Source organism: Myodes glareolus, chromosome X (genome assembly GCF_982192425.1).
Source record: "Myodes glareolus chromosome X, mMyoGla1.1, whole genome shotgun sequence".
Classification (NCBI taxonomy): domain Eukaryota; kingdom Metazoa; phylum Chordata; class Mammalia; order Rodentia; family Cricetidae; genus Myodes; species Myodes glareolus.
The window spans coordinates 72549775-72565473 of record NC_142053.1 but is presented as its reverse complement, the minus strand read 5'-3'; the positions used below and the strand labels follow the sequence as shown (position 1 = coordinate 72565473).

General features: G+C 37.8%; 1 protein-coding gene across 1 annotated transcript in view; it reads right to left on the bottom strand.

The window, feature by feature from the left end:
* Positions 1-15699, bottom strand: part of Hdx (highly divergent homeobox) — a 123541-nt gene that overhangs the window by 21398 nt on the left and 86444 nt on the right. Inside the window, exon 6 of the mRNA XM_048418029.3 lies at positions 4861-5068. Coding sequence (XP_048273986.1) covers positions 4861-5068 — 208 coding nt within the window. The remainder of the gene's footprint in view (positions 1-4860; positions 5069-15699) is intronic.

The window sequence follows — 15699 nt, the reverse complement described above, 5'->3', positions numbered from 1 at the left end:
TGAAAAAGAGGTACTTCTACCAATGTAATGTTGTAAGTATCAATTATTTCTATACTTTAATCCATTTGCCTCTCAGGATAGTGAAAAATCTTTAAATTTCTCAATAATAAATGTATTTTGGTAGAAACCAAACTTAAAATGAAGGAGGTGAGTTAGCCAAGTATTATTTTTGCTGAAGTTTCCAAGTTGTAGGGGGTGGAGCCATGTAGCTTTTCCTTCCTTGCCAGATCAGTCCACCCATGCCTAGCTTCACTCTCTCCCAGGAAAACAGAAAAGAAATGGGGAAGGGAAGGTCAAGCGCAAGGTAGAACTGAGGTGAGTCAGAAGGTCTGTGTCAGGGATGGATAGCCTTGCTCAGAAACAAAGGATTGCATGTGAAACTGTTAAGGAATCATGGACACTTTTGATTAGCTGGCAAAGCTAGCCCCTTCTCACAATTTGAAGGAATATATTTTTTTTCTTGTAAAGACACTGAAAGAAACTGCATGTTTTTTTTCATGTGTTTAGTTTAACATGTATTATAATATGCAAGAACCAATTTAAAAGTCTTTCCCCTTTTAGACATTTAAAAGACTCTAATCCTGTTAAATTAACAGTTGTGTCCAAGGACTACTAATTCTAGTTGTTAGGTCTTTGAATTATCTTTATAACTCTAAGAAGACATCAATGCAAATCTTAATGTAAACATAATCTAGCTACATTTTCCCAAACTGGAAGAGAATATAGGGCAGTGCATTTTAGAGATAGGGCATTAGTCTCAGCCAGACGATACAATTAGTTCTTACAAAAAGATCACATAACCAACTCAAGTCAGATTAGTATTCTCCATCAGCGAAATGAAGAAATTGTACAGGCCTAGTAGAAAACAGCACCAAAGGGGCTCCTTCCAGTCTTTGAAAATGCTTTTCTGCTGCAATTTCTGATTTAGAATGAAAAGGTTACCGTGCAGTTGTGAAAAATAAGCCACTGGGGGAAATTCTAGGCAATTGTTTATGTCTCATCCTGTGTTTTTTGATTCATACATTAAATTCTTTTTCTTCTTTTTCTCATTAGGTCTTGATTACTATGCCAGCTATCTAGACTGCTAATAGAGCATACTATTATATGACAAAGGATGCCAGTAGAGGAACAGTGGTCTATTAAATGCAGACCATTAACACAGACGTTAAAATTAACATGCACTGTTTTCCCATTAAGTGCTTATTTTCTAAAATTCTGTTTCAGGCAGTTGGGAGTGAAACTCTGCACTCAGGGGCCTATGCCTTTTGATTCCTCAGAGTATGTCCTCACAGCAACCCTGCCTTTTCAGAGAAACATACAAACCTTCCTTACTCACTTCAAATAGCTGTTGGGCATTAGGCTCCTAAAGATCCTATCATGTAATTACTGCTAAGCAAGAATCTCCAGGCACATAGAATTTTGGAAAGACTAACAGAAGACAAACACTTATTTACTAGACCAACCATATGAGAACAAATGACCTTAGAAAACATACAACATTTTTTTTCTTAATGATTTTTAAGCCTGCGTCAGTTCCTGCTCCTCTAGTTTCTGCTATCATTTGCAGCCTTAGGTGAGAAAGATGGAGGAGGGGAGGAGAGGAAGAAGGAGGGAGAAGGGAGAGGGGAGGAGAGAAAGAGAGAGAAAGAGGTAAAGAGTCAGAGAATATTCACATTTGACAATCTTCCAAACACCTGGACTTAAAATTCGCTGTCCTCTCAACAGTGACAGTTTCTCTATCCCTATCATTATTCTACTCATTACAATTTGCCTGCCTGCCCCCTGGGCATGCAATTAATTGCTTTTGCAAAGAACCTCTTAAAGACTGATTCAATAGCCTCTCCTTTCTACTCAATTTCTATGATATCATTGAGATAATGACCCCTCTTATTTCTGAAATCTCTTTCTTTCCTTGGTTTTAGTAATGACACACTATCCAGCTCTGTTCTCCCTGAAGGTTCTTTCAGTGGCTATTTTTCCCCCTGGGGCCCAAAAAAGTAAATATTTCGCAACATACAGTCTTTCTCCATTGTCTTGTCTTGTTTTGTTTTGGGATTTTAATTTTCTCAATCAAAACTCTGCTTCTGTGGTGAAGTATTAATTGGCCTCCGTTTGGCATACTGCTGTTTCTTCTCCCTACTTAAAGCTCTCTTTTGAGTTCCAGACCCATATTACCCAACAGGTCTCTGTGTATTTGCTGCTATTTTCTAAGCTTCAGAACTGCAAACTGAATTAATCTTTCTAATGATAGTCTGTCTATTTAATGTGATGGGAGTAAAAATTTTGCACACATTTTGAGGAGGAAATTGTGAGAAGATATAGCTAAAGAATTTTATAGTTCATTTAAAGCTAAAATAAAAACTTTACCAGATAGTAAGAGATTTTATAAAGCCACAGATAAAAACGGATTAATGTAACATAATAAGAAGTCCAGAATTTTCCCATGTGTTTATGTATGTGTACCTGAATATGCATATGTATAAATACATAATTAATTTTTGAAAGCTGTACTGTAATTAACTGGACAAAGAATGAATTATGCAACAAATAGTGTACAACAGTTGCTTAACTATTTGGAAAAGTAAAATTAGGTATTTTCCTCACACATCTTAAGGCAAAGTAAATTCTCAGTGAAATTAATATAAAATTGTTAAACTAAAGCCATAAGGATGCCAGAAGCGAATATATGAGCTTATTTTCACAACTGTACGGCAAGAAGAGACTTTAGTTAGGAATGCAAAGGCGGAAACCACAAGGGAAAATATTGTTATGTCTGACAATGTAAAAATTATACCCCAAAATTTTACCATGAAAAATCAGAATCAGGAGGTCATGATAGGAGGATTAGGAGCAATGACAAATTCTAATTCAAAATAATCAAATCCAGGGGCTGGAGAGATGGCTCAGAGGTTAAGAGCATTGCCTGCTCTTCCTAAAGTCCTGAGTTCAATTCCCAGCAATCACATGGTGGCTCACAACCATCTGTAATGAGGTCTGGTGCCCTCTTCTGGCCTTCAGGCATACATGCAGACAGAATATTGTATACATAATAAATAAATATTTTAAAAAAATAATCAAATCCAAACTTCATCACTTCAATAATACATCATGCTTTCCTACATAATGTCACATTGATAAAACTATTCTATTAATAATACTTTGATTATTCTCCTAATACCAAAAAAGAGGAGTTGTTCGCCTCGCTCTTCAACCTGGGGTGATAATGTTTTGTAGTCTCCCTCCTCTCTACATTGGAGCTTCTGAGGTATCTTAAGTAACTGGTTAACTAACATTCCAGAGCTCACAGAAAGACTCAGTAAGAGCACAAAAGTTATGGCTGCTGCCAAATTTATTCTTGATCTAATTGTTAAAAATGATTTTGTATAATCAGTTATTATCCTAACATAAAATTTTATATCATGCAAATAATGCCACTCTTGAAGATGACTAGTATCGGTAGGCAGCAAAGCACATACTACTCATCCAAGCTCCTGGGAGGTAAGGGTTGGGAAGTCCAAGACCAGTCTTTTGCAGCACAGTGAGTTCAAGCCAGTTTTTCTCTCTCTAGCTCTCTCTCCATGCATATGAATACGACTATATGTGTGTGTGTGTGTGTGTGTGTGTGTGTGTGTAGATGAATCATAAAAAGTTAAAAATCAAGGAAATAAAGAAGGGGTTGGTGAGATGGCTCCAGGGTTAAAGCACTTCCCACATAACCATAAGTGGTGACAGTCACCATATAACCATATGGAGTGGAGTGGGAATGGTTTCCCACCAGTAATTCTAGTCCAGTGGATCAGATGGAGACAGGGAATTCCCAGAACAAGCAAGCTAGAACCAGAAAAGAGATCTCCAGGTTTTGTGTGTAGCTATACACATCAAACACATGTATATACACAAAACATATAAATAAACCAGAAAATAATTTGTCAATATACTTAACTGATATCAGTGAAAAAAAAAGTAACAAGCAAATGAGAGGTTCTTAATTTCTGAAGCACAGATACAAAAGGACTATAGTTTTTATTATCAGATTCCGATAAAGTGCATAAGAAAGACACACTTACATAGACAGAAAGCAGGTTAGTATGCTTGATGCTGAGGACAGAAGAGGCAAGTGAGTCAACATGGGAAGTTTCCTTGGGTGATTACAAAAAGATCTAAAATAAAATTTTAACGGTATAGACCTAAAAGTTTTACTAAAAATGACTGGATTTTATGTCTATGAAGAATATTTTTATGATATATAACATAAATATGATACTAGGACTATTTATTTCGTGCTCGAAGTCAAATCAAATATTCCTCTTGGTTACATGGTATTAATTTTGGCTCTAGCACGCAGACTTATTCAGGGAATCATTGAGAGGTAATACAAAGATGAGCCTGTTTAACTTCCTTTAATAGGCAAAGAGGGGAAGTCTAATGAGCAGAGTTAAATGCTTTGCCTGAAACTGTACAGTTTGCTAGGGGAAAAGCACTGAGTGGCAACTAGTATCTCAGCTCACAAGCCTATTATTCATTTTAATATACCATACTTTCTCTTGTTGAAATATTTGGAAGCTCTCGCCTAGCTGACTAAAATTCCAAATGTAATCATTTACCTGATTCTAGTATAAGAACTGTTGTAATAGCTAACATTTTTAAAAGTAGGGCATCACTACTGTGATAGATGAATGTTCTTTGTGATGACTTGATATGGAAGACTTTTTACATTTAGCATTAAAAACAAATCTGTTTCTTTTCAAATGCTTGGTCATATGTTCTGAACACTCTTTACTTAAAGTGCAGTACACTGAAAAGCAAGTAAAAAATACAAGAAATTTCCAAAGGCTGTTATTAGGAGGTGCAGTAAAGTACCTTGAGAGCTTGCTTCGGACAAACAGATGGACACTTCATCATTTCTGTCATTATCCTCTCCTACTTCATGCCCAGCTTCCTCTCCTGGTGTGAGTGCAGACAAAGAACCAGACTCAGGCTGCTCAGAAAAATCAGCAGGGCCTCCTCTTGGAGGTGGAACTTCAATTCCCATTAAACGATATTTTCTTCTTCGATTCCCAATCCAAGTCTTTGTAAGAGAAATATAAGCAATTTTAGACAACCCAGGCATTAGAATAACAAACAAATGAAGCGTAAAATATGATTAGTAAGGACACATAAACACATGAAACACTAAAACTTTTATGGCACTAAGCAAGACTAAAAAGTTGTTTTTAGCAAAAGAGAGCATCTATTTAAATATTTAGACTTTCAAATGACATACAGGCTATTAAACACTGCTTTTGTTCCTGTTTTTTATTTTTATTTCTAAGGAAAATAACTCACCAAATCCTTAAAATGCGTAAATGAAATTAGGCTTACAGCTACAACTGACGCTCATGTTCTCTCTCTGTATATCTTTGGCTTCAAAACACCTGCTTCTAGTAGTCTAAATTTTTGTTTTATTAGATTTAGAACCAATTAAAGATGGTTATTTTTTAAATCAATATTTGAAACCAAACTCAGAGAGCCAAATATGCTATTACTGAACTATATCATTAGTCTTAATTTTTGTTGCTTTTGTGCTGTCTTAAAGAAAGAATCCCATCCTATTATCCAGGCTGGCCAGGAGCTCACAACATAGCCTCTGCTACCTCAAACTAGAAGCAATCCTTTTGCATTCATCCTCTCAGTGCTAAGATTACAGTGTAAGAAACCATGGCTAGCTCAAATACATTTTATCAAGATCAAAAATAACTAAAGAGTTACAAAAATTTTCAAATTTCAGAGACAGATTTTGTCTATTCTTCACCTGTTTCTTGTGAATTATGACTTAAAATATTATAGAACAATATCAAAAACAGTAGGCAAAGTGTGGTGGAGCAAGCTTGTAATTCTAGCACTCGAGAGGTTGAGGTATAGAGATTGCTGTGAGTTTAATGTTAACTTGGGATTTGCAAGTAGAACCAGGCCAGTCAGGGCTACTTAGCATAACACAAACACACACACACACACACACACACACACACACACATGAAAAAACTCGACATGTTTTGTGCCCAGATTTTGGTTATAACATATAATATTCTGGTGCAGGAGAATTGTCTGTAATCTGTCAATCATGTTTTTTTTTTAAGTAAATTTTATTAAATTATAAAAGTTTCCATTTCCGCCCCCCCTCCCAACACCCTCCCACTCCCCCCACTCCCCCTCCTCCTCCCTCTTCATCCCCCAGGGCAGTCAGGGTTTCCTGCCCTGTGGGAAGTTCCAGTTCCTTCCCCCTCCCTCCAGGTCCAGGAAGGTGAGTGTCCAAACAGACTGGATCCCCAAAATCCAGTATATGTAGAGGAAACAGGTCCCAGTGTCATAGTCAATGGCTTTTCAGAAAGACTTCGGGCCAGCCACAGTCAGAGAATCCGGCCAAGTTCCGAGAATCTGGTTAGATCACGTCCTCGTTCAGTCCCAGTCCAACTGGCCTTGGTAAACTCTCATCAGATCCGTTCCCTTGTATCAGTGGGTGATAGCATCCCTCGCAGTACTGATTTCGTTTTTCATGTTCTTCCTCCTTCTGCTCCTCATTTGGACCTCGGGGGGCTCAGTCCGGTGCTCCAATGTGGGTCTCCGTCTGTATCGCCGTCCTTCGCCAGATGAAGGATCTATGGTGATAAGCAAAATATTCATCAGTATGGTTATGGGCCACGGCCGATTCAGGCACCCTCTCCTCTGTCCAGAGAACAATCTGGGGGATCTCTCCTTGGACCTGGGATCTCATATATAATCAAGTCTCCTGTAAACCCGAAAATGACTCTCTTAGTTGAAATATATTCTTCCCTGATCCCATATTCATCCTTCCTCCCCCCCCCCCATCCCCGGCCACCAAGCTTTCCCTGTTCCTCCCCTACTCCCTTCTCTCTAACCCTCTCCCCTTTCATCGACCCTCCCACCCCCCCCCCCATGCACCCGAGGTTACCTGGGGCTCTTGTCTATTTCCTACCTCCTGGTGGATAGCTAAATAATCTTCATCAGGTTCATCTTCTTATTTAGCTTCTCTAGGATCACGAATAATAGGCTCAAAGACCTTTAATTATGGTTAGAATCCACTTATGAGTGAATACATACCGTGTTCCTCTTTTTGGGTCTGGCTTACCTCACTCAGTAAAGCGTTTTCTATTTCCATCCATTTGCATGCAAAATTCAAGATGTCATTGTTTTTTACCGCTGAGTAAAACTCTAATGTGTATATGTTCCACACCTTTTTTAACCATTCTTCTATTGAGGGGCACCTAGGCTGTTTCCAGGTTCTGGCTATTACAAATAGTGCTGCTATGAACATAATAGAACAAATGCTTTTGTAGTATGTTAGGGAATCTTTAGGGTATATTCCCAAGAGTGGAATTGCTGGGTCCTGAGGGAGGTTGACTCCCAGTTTCCTGAGAAACCGCCACACTGATTTCCACAGTGGCTGCACGAGTTTGCATTCCCACCAACAATGGATGAGTGTTCCCCTCACCCCATATCCTCTCCAGCATAGGCTATCGTTGGTGTTTTTGACTTTAGCTATTCTGACAGGTGTAAGATGGTATCTCAAAGTGGTTTTGATTTGCATTTCCCTGATCGCTAAGGATGTTGAGCATGACCTTAAGTGTCTTCTGGCCATTCGAAGTTCATCTGTTGTGAATTCTCTGTTAAGTTCAGTACCCCATTTTTTAATTGGGTTAATTAGAGTTTTAGTGCCTAGTTTCTTGAGTTCTTTGTATATTTTGGAGATCAGACCTTTGTCTGATGAGGGGTTGGTGAAGATCTTCTCCTCCTATACACAAAGGATAAAGAAGCAGAGAGGGAAATCAGAGAAACATCACCTTTCATGATAGCCACAAATAGCATAAAATATCTTGGGGTTACTCTAACCAAGGAAGTGAATGACCTATTTGACAAAAACTTTAAGTCTTTGAAGAAAGAAATTTAGGAGGAAACCAGAAAATGGAAAGACCTCCCCTGCTCTTGGATTGGGAGAATCAACATAGTAAAAATGGCAATTCTACCAAAAGCAATCTATAGATTCATTGCAATCCCCATCAAAATCCCATCAAACTTCTTCACAGACCTTGAGAGAACAATAATCAAGTTTATATGGCAAAACAAAAAACCCAGGATAGCCAAAACAATCTTATACAATAAAAAAACTTCTGGAGGCATTACCATCCCTGACTTCAAACTCTATTATAGAGCTACAGTATTGAAAACAGCTTGGTATTGGCATAAGAACAGAGAAGTTGACCTATGGAATCGAATAGAAGACCCAGATATTAACCCACAAACTTATGAACACCTAATTTTTGACAAGGGAGCTAAAGGTATACAATGGAAGAAGGAAAGCATCTTTAACAAATGGTGCTGGCATAACTGGATGTCAACCTGTAAAAAAATGAAAGTAGATCCATATCTATCACCATGCACAAAAATCAAGTCCAAATGGATTAAAGACATCAACATTAATCCGTCCACTTTGAACCTGATAGAAGAGAAAGTGGGAAGTAGTCTACAAGATTTAGGCACAGGAGGCCTCTTCCTAAGTAGGACCCCAGCAGCACAGCCAATAAGAGAAACAATGAATAAATGGGATCTACTGAAACTGGGAAGCTTCTGTAAAGCAAAGGACACTGTCAGTAGGACAAAAAGGCTGCTTTCTGTCAATCATGTTTTAAATAAACACTGATTGGCCAGGCAGAAAGTATAGGCGGGAAAACCAGACAGGAAGTAGAGGTGATGCAATGAGAACAGGAGAATTCTGGGAAGGAGGGATTCCTCGTAGTCCAGACCCACACCACCGAAGAAGAAGCAACATGTGATCTGCCAGGTGAAAAAAGGTACCAAGCCATATGGCAAAAATAGTTCAGAATAATGGGCTAATATAAGTTATAAGAGCTAATAAGTAGCCTGAACTAATGGGCCAATCAGTTTATAATCTTATGGAGTCCTCTGTGTGATTTTCTTTGGGGCTTGCCAGCTGTGGGGTACTGGGCGGGACAGATACCCCAACAAGCAGGCCCCTTCATGTAACAATATTCCTATAAAAAGTCATATATAACTTTTTGTATGTATATAAATTTTCATTTTATATTCTTCTTAACAATGTATGAAAGATCTTCCCAATGTTTAATAATATCAAGATATATGTATATTTATTATTCTATTATTCCAGGGTTTAATTATATTGCTATGCTGAGTATTGAATCTGGGGTTATACTTATGCTAAGCAAGTGCTCAATCATTAAAATTCATGGAATTCATTTTGGTTTTCCTAATGACTAGTAATGTTAAAAATCATTCCACATGTTTATTTGCTATTCCTATAGCCTCTTCAGTAAAATGTGTCTTCTAACTGAAGTATTTAAGGGAGTGTTTTGAATTCTTTAAATACTCTGTGTATTAATAATTTGCTAAATATGTGGTTGAAAAATATTTTATCCCAGTGTATAGTCCGAATTTCTATTCTATTTCTGCAGCACAAACATAAAACATCTTTAAAATTTACCTCCCCTGAAGTTGTTGGTCATAGGTGTGCCAGATACCCTCAAAATAATGCAGGCTGCTGCCATTGCTCTTGGTTCCACACCAGAACGCAATGGTAAAACCTTATTGCTGAAGATACTCCACAATATAGTCACAGAACATGGAGGAATTAAGTTGGTACCAAGTAGGAAGCTTCCTTCTGGCTGACTAGCAGTCATGGTACCAGGAGGTGTCATGTTGGGTGCTGACAGCAAAAAGTTCTCAACAGTCCTAGCCAGCTGTGAATGTGATGAGGTACACTGCTCATCAGCATGGCAAGACACTATCGCCAGTGAAACAGCGGCACAAATGTTGTGGGAATAATCAACCATTTTCTGATTGGATTAAGGCCTGTTCTGTGAGAGAAAATGCTTACCTAGTTCTGTAAATCTGGTCAAGAACCCATGGGTCGGGAGGTCACAGGCCCCAGGAGGAACATAGTATTACACTGTTTTCGAAATTTGGATCCTTTTTGCTGTCCTTATTCATTCATTCGTTTGTTTGTTTTTATATCCCAACCAAAGTTTCACTCCTTTCCTTCCAGTTCCTCCTCCTTCCTCCTTTCCTTTCCCCACTCACTTCTCCTCCTGTGCTTCTCTTCAGATATGGATTTCAGTCGGTCAGTCATGGTATAACATGTTGCAGTGAGACTAGGTACCTCGTTTCCTATGAAGGCACCCAGTAGGAGGGAGTAACTGGTCCCAAAAGGCAACAGAGTCAGCAACAGCCCCTGTTCTCACTGTTAGGAGTCTCACAAGAAGACCAAGTTACACAACTGCCACATATACGTAGAGTGCCTAGGGTCGGTCTCATACAAGCGCATTAGTTGTCAATTCAGTCTCTGGGAAGCCTCTATAAACACAGGCTAGTTGAGTCTGTGGGTTTTCTTGTGATGTCCTTGACTCCTCTGGCTCCTACAATCCTTCCTCTCTCTCTTCAACAGAATTCCCTGAACTAGGCCTAATATTTGGCTCCCATCAATTGCTGGGTGAAGCCTCTCTGATGACAGTTGGGCTAGGCAACAATGTATGAGTAAAGCTGAATGTGCTTAGGAATCATCTCATTAACCTTTTTTCTTTCTTTGCCAGTCATGTTTGGTTCTATCCAATTTGTGTCTTTATACCCACAGATTGGTACAGTTCCCAGATCTCATTAGAGAAATGTCTTTGTGCAGTGGACGGCAGTTAATGTAGAAACTAACAACTAATCAAAGTATGGAGAATAAGGGTGCACGGTGTGTATACAACAAATGAGACATCTATGTTCCACCCTTCTCTCCAAGGCTCAGTGAGTATTCCAGAAGAAGGAACTGAACAATTTTAAGAAGAGAGACATACATAGATCTAATCTACAAGGGGAGTAGAAAAAGATAAGATCTCCTCAGCAAATTTGGAGCATGGGGACCTTGGGAGAAGGTTGAAGGAGAGGAGAGAGGTCGGGAGGGGAGCAGAGAAAAATGTAGAGCTCAATAAAAATCAATTAAAAAAGAATTAGAGGTTTGGAAGGAGCAGAATGAAGCAACGTCGTCAGGACATACGACTGTGGTTCTCATGAACTCACAGCAGATGTGGCTGGCTACACAAGTTCAAACCAATCAACATTTCAACATGGAGGATAAGTGGCTCGCTCATAAACCTCTACCCTAAGTTGAATAGGTATTAGCAGTTTCTGAGGCAAGGAAAGTGAGTTTTCTTTAAGATGTAAGCCACTGTCAGGTTGACAGATTCCAGTTGATGGCTTTATGTCCATGAGTATACGACCAGTACAAACAAAGAGGACATGAGAGATAGAAAGGGAAAGGAGAAAAGATGGGGAAGAAGTGGGATGAGTATAGGGGAAACTGTCTTTAGCTATATTATATTTACAGAAAGTAATCTATATTTATTCAAAGGGGAAAAGACATGAAATTGGGAGGAAGTGGATCTGAGAGAAGTTATAGGGTTGTTGGGAATTAATATGATCAAAATATACCCTATATATGAAATTTTCAAATGATTAATAATTTCTTTTGGGTTTTCGAGACTGTATATTGCTATAGACTTTGTAGATACAAAATAAATAATAAAGGAACTATATAATCAACTCTGTACACACATTGGATAACTTGGATAAGATGGAGCAATTCTTTCAAAAGTGCAAATTACCACAGTATGAACAAATTACTTGACTAGTAATTTAACTGTTAAGACAATTTAGTTCAGCATTAAAAACTATCCTGTAAAGAACTCCCCAGAACCCCAAAGCCTGCAGATAGTTTCATGCTTAATGGTAAAAAGTAGAAGAATCTAAAAAAAAATTCTAATGAGAGTAAACAAGATATCCATTCTAGTTACTTGTACTCAACATAGAAGTGATTTTAACGCACATACCAGTTTAAGGACAGTACAGGAGCATACATAGACCAGAAAGAAGAACTAAAGCTCGCCCCATTTGTAGAGTAGAGGAAATAGTTTATGATCCCAAGGAATACTCCAACAACTAGTAAGTGAAACCAGCAAGTGAGAATACTAATCATCACAAAGAAACCAATTGGCTTTCTATAATCTATGCAGTAAAAGTAAACATAGTGACCTGGGTATGTTAGTGCACATTTTTAATCCTAATACTCTGGAGACAGAGGCAGCTAGTTCTCTATGAGCTTGAGGCCAGCCTGGTCTACGAAGTGAATTCTAAGACACACAGGGCTAAATAGTGAAATCCTGTCTTTAAGAAAAAGTGAACACACTGAAGTTATAATTAAAAATATTCTCCAAAGCTACAGAGAAACCCTGTCTTGAAAAAAGAAAAAAAAATGGTATTATTTTCTTCCTCCTTCTTTTCATGGTTCTAAGGAGTAAACCTAGCAGGGATAGTAGGTAGGCTCTTTACCACTGAGCTACACCCCCAGTCCTCCACTTTAGTCAATCCCCCAAAATAAAATAATTACACAGAAACTTGATACAATATGTATATATAGGACTCATATGACAGAAGCTACAATAATTTAAAAAGGAAACAAATTAGCTAAAATTAAGTAGAAGGAAGCCATATACACATATTTAATACATATTAGATTAAGGGAATGGAATAGAAGACTCAAAAATTGGGTAAGTATGATCAGCTATTTGGCTTCCAACAAAGTGGAACATATTCAATCAGGCTACAGGGAGTCTTTAATTGTATCTCCATCAAAAAAAACTGAAAATGGATTCAACCTAAATCTTATACCTTATACCAAGATGAACTCAAAATAAATTACAGATTTAAAGTTCAGCCACAAATTGGACAATACTCTGAATGTTTTCTAAAAATAGTTTTGTTTGTGCATGATGTATACATGTATAGTGTGTGTGTGTGTGTGTGTGTGTGTGTGGTGTGTTTCCATATCTGAATTCAGTACATGTCCTATTTCATTGGTGGAGGTCAGAGAAGAGCTTTGCGTGTGAGTCTCTGGCTTCTACCATGTTTGGGGCAAGGTCTACCTGCTTGTTGACCTTCCAGAGATTCTTCTATTTCTGCCTCGCATTTCACATTAGGAGTAGTGTGATTACAGGCATGTACTAACATACCATCTTTTCATGGGTTCTTGGGATTCGAACTCAGGTCCTTAACATTTGTATGGCAAGTGTTTAATCACTGAATTATGCCCCCAAGGCATTTTTCTATATTATAATTTTGTATGTATATATTAATGTGTGTATACCTATTTAGGTATATAAGTGTATCACTTTCATGTGTTGTCACTCAGGCATCCTCTGGAAAGTATCTCACTAATTTAGTCACACTATGTAGAGCAGGCTGGCTTTATAGTCATAGAAAAACAAATGTCTCTGACTTCCATGTTCTACAATAAAAGACTTATGCCACCACACCCAGCCATTTTAGATAGGGTCACTCCCAAGCCTGGGGCTTAATGTCTAGGTAAGTTTACTGTGGCTGGCCTTTGGAAACCCCAGGGGTTGGCCTGAATGCATTTCCCCTGTTCTGAAATTACAAGTGTGAGTTGACACCATGCCAAGATTTTTTAATTTTTATAGTTTATTATATTTTTATTCAGTATTTTATACCATTATAAATGAAATATAAGCATACCCACCTTTCATTTCTACCTCTAAATTCTCTGTAACCCCCCAACACATCTCTCCTACCAACTTCATATCTTTTTTGTTATTGTCATTAATGCACTAAATCTAAATTGTCCTGTTCATGTGCACATGGATGTGGGTCCATTCACTGGAATATGTGAAACCTACTATTGGTCACACCCTCAAGTAATAGTTCTCCTTCTTCCAGTAGCTATCAACTGCCCATACCATCTCAGTAATGGTGGGGCCTGGAAGTCACCTTCCCCATCCATCTTGAATGTTGGCTGGCCGACAGCACTATTGTTGGCCACACACCCACTTAACTGTTGGTTGGTTTGTTTTGGAATTATCGGGGATAGAACTCCAGTACTCATGTTTATATACTAGGCATTTTACATTGACAGAGCTATCTTATCAGCCCCTCTCTATATATTACTGCATAAATAAAGGCCTACATAAATACAAAGCCACCATAGATACTTTCCAATATAACTAAAAATGTAATTAAGGTTAGTTTTATACTTGGTAATTTTTTTTCAGAAAAAAATACATCTGGCAAAACAGAAGAACTATTCAGTTAGCTCAAGAAGGCTAACTGTTGTTTCATTTGCTAGGTGGGGTAGGGGAGCAAATTCAGGAAATATAGAACTTTAGATGTATTTAGCAGTGTATATTATCTGTGAAATCCAAAACCGATTTTCTTAGAGAAAAAATAATGAAATAGAGAAATACTTATATATGTTATAACAATTTTTCCTAGATTAACCAACTTTCCCACAAAGAAGAAATACTAGTTAAAATACTAGTTAAAAAAGTAGTTTCATTTTCCTTTACGTTGCCTCTTGGAAATGAATTACTAGACATCAGAAACTATTAAGAACTGGCCCTCAACAAAGCTCTTTTGAATTGTCACGCTCATTTACTATTTCCTATCTGTTAATACTGCTGCTAATGAATGTGTGATGCAGACCCTTTTCTGCCACAATAATCCTAGGCAAAGATTATGTGCAAGTGATGGCATAGGGAAAAGGAGGACGCCACTCTTCAGGATGCTCATCTTATTTACATCCTAAAACCTGAAGGAAGGAGAAAGAAAAGGAAAGTAAAACAGAAACTAACTTCTACTTATCTTTACCTTCTTTAATACCCTTCTTGGTAGTGATGAGTCTGTCATGTACAAAGACAAAGGTAAAATAGGCAATGGGAAACAATTCAAAATATAAATACAATGCTAAAGATTTTATCACATTTTATAGACTTATAGAAGAATGCGGTTATCTTAGAAGCAGCTACAATCTGAATATTAATTTCCTCTAACCCAATTAGTATGATTAACTTCTAACCTTAAAGATGACAGACAGTATTAATCTCTCAAGAATAGATTTACTGCTTTTTAAAAGGAAAACAAAAGATGCCTTACCTTCTACCATGAAAAGATAGTTTTATAGAAGGGGCCCTAGCAAGACATTAAATATTCTAGGAACTTTATCTTGGACTTTGTAGTCCTCAAAACTATGAGAAATATTTTTAACCTATTTACAACCCATTTAATATCATTTTGCTCCAGCAACTTGTGATGGCCACTTTTGACTGAGTTAAGAAATACCCAGATAGCCTAGCCGATAAATGAGGGCCCTCTGGTAGGCATTAGCATGAGAATAGGTCAATTGAAGAAGATAACCCTTATCTATACCATTGAGTTTACCTTAAGTGCATTGAAGAAACCTTAAGTTTCCACACAGTCTTTCCATGAACACTTCAATGACATCTAATATACTACTCTATAAGTTGCTCCATTCTAGTTTGGAAGAATGTGGGATCTTTTATTTATATATCTATTTATTTGTTTAGTTATTAGCTGCTGTTCCCTAAAATTATTCTGTATATAGGAAAGACTGCTCTTGTTTTCTCAATCTGACACAAACTAAAGTCACTTTGGAAGAAGGAACCCCCATTAAAGTACTGTCTCCATCAGATTGGCCTGGAGGCAAATCTATGGAATATTTTCTTAATTAATAATTGCTGTCATATTGGAGAGTCCAGCTCACTGTGGGCAGTGCCTTGCCTGGTCTAGTGGTTCTAGATGGTGTAAGAAAGCAAACTA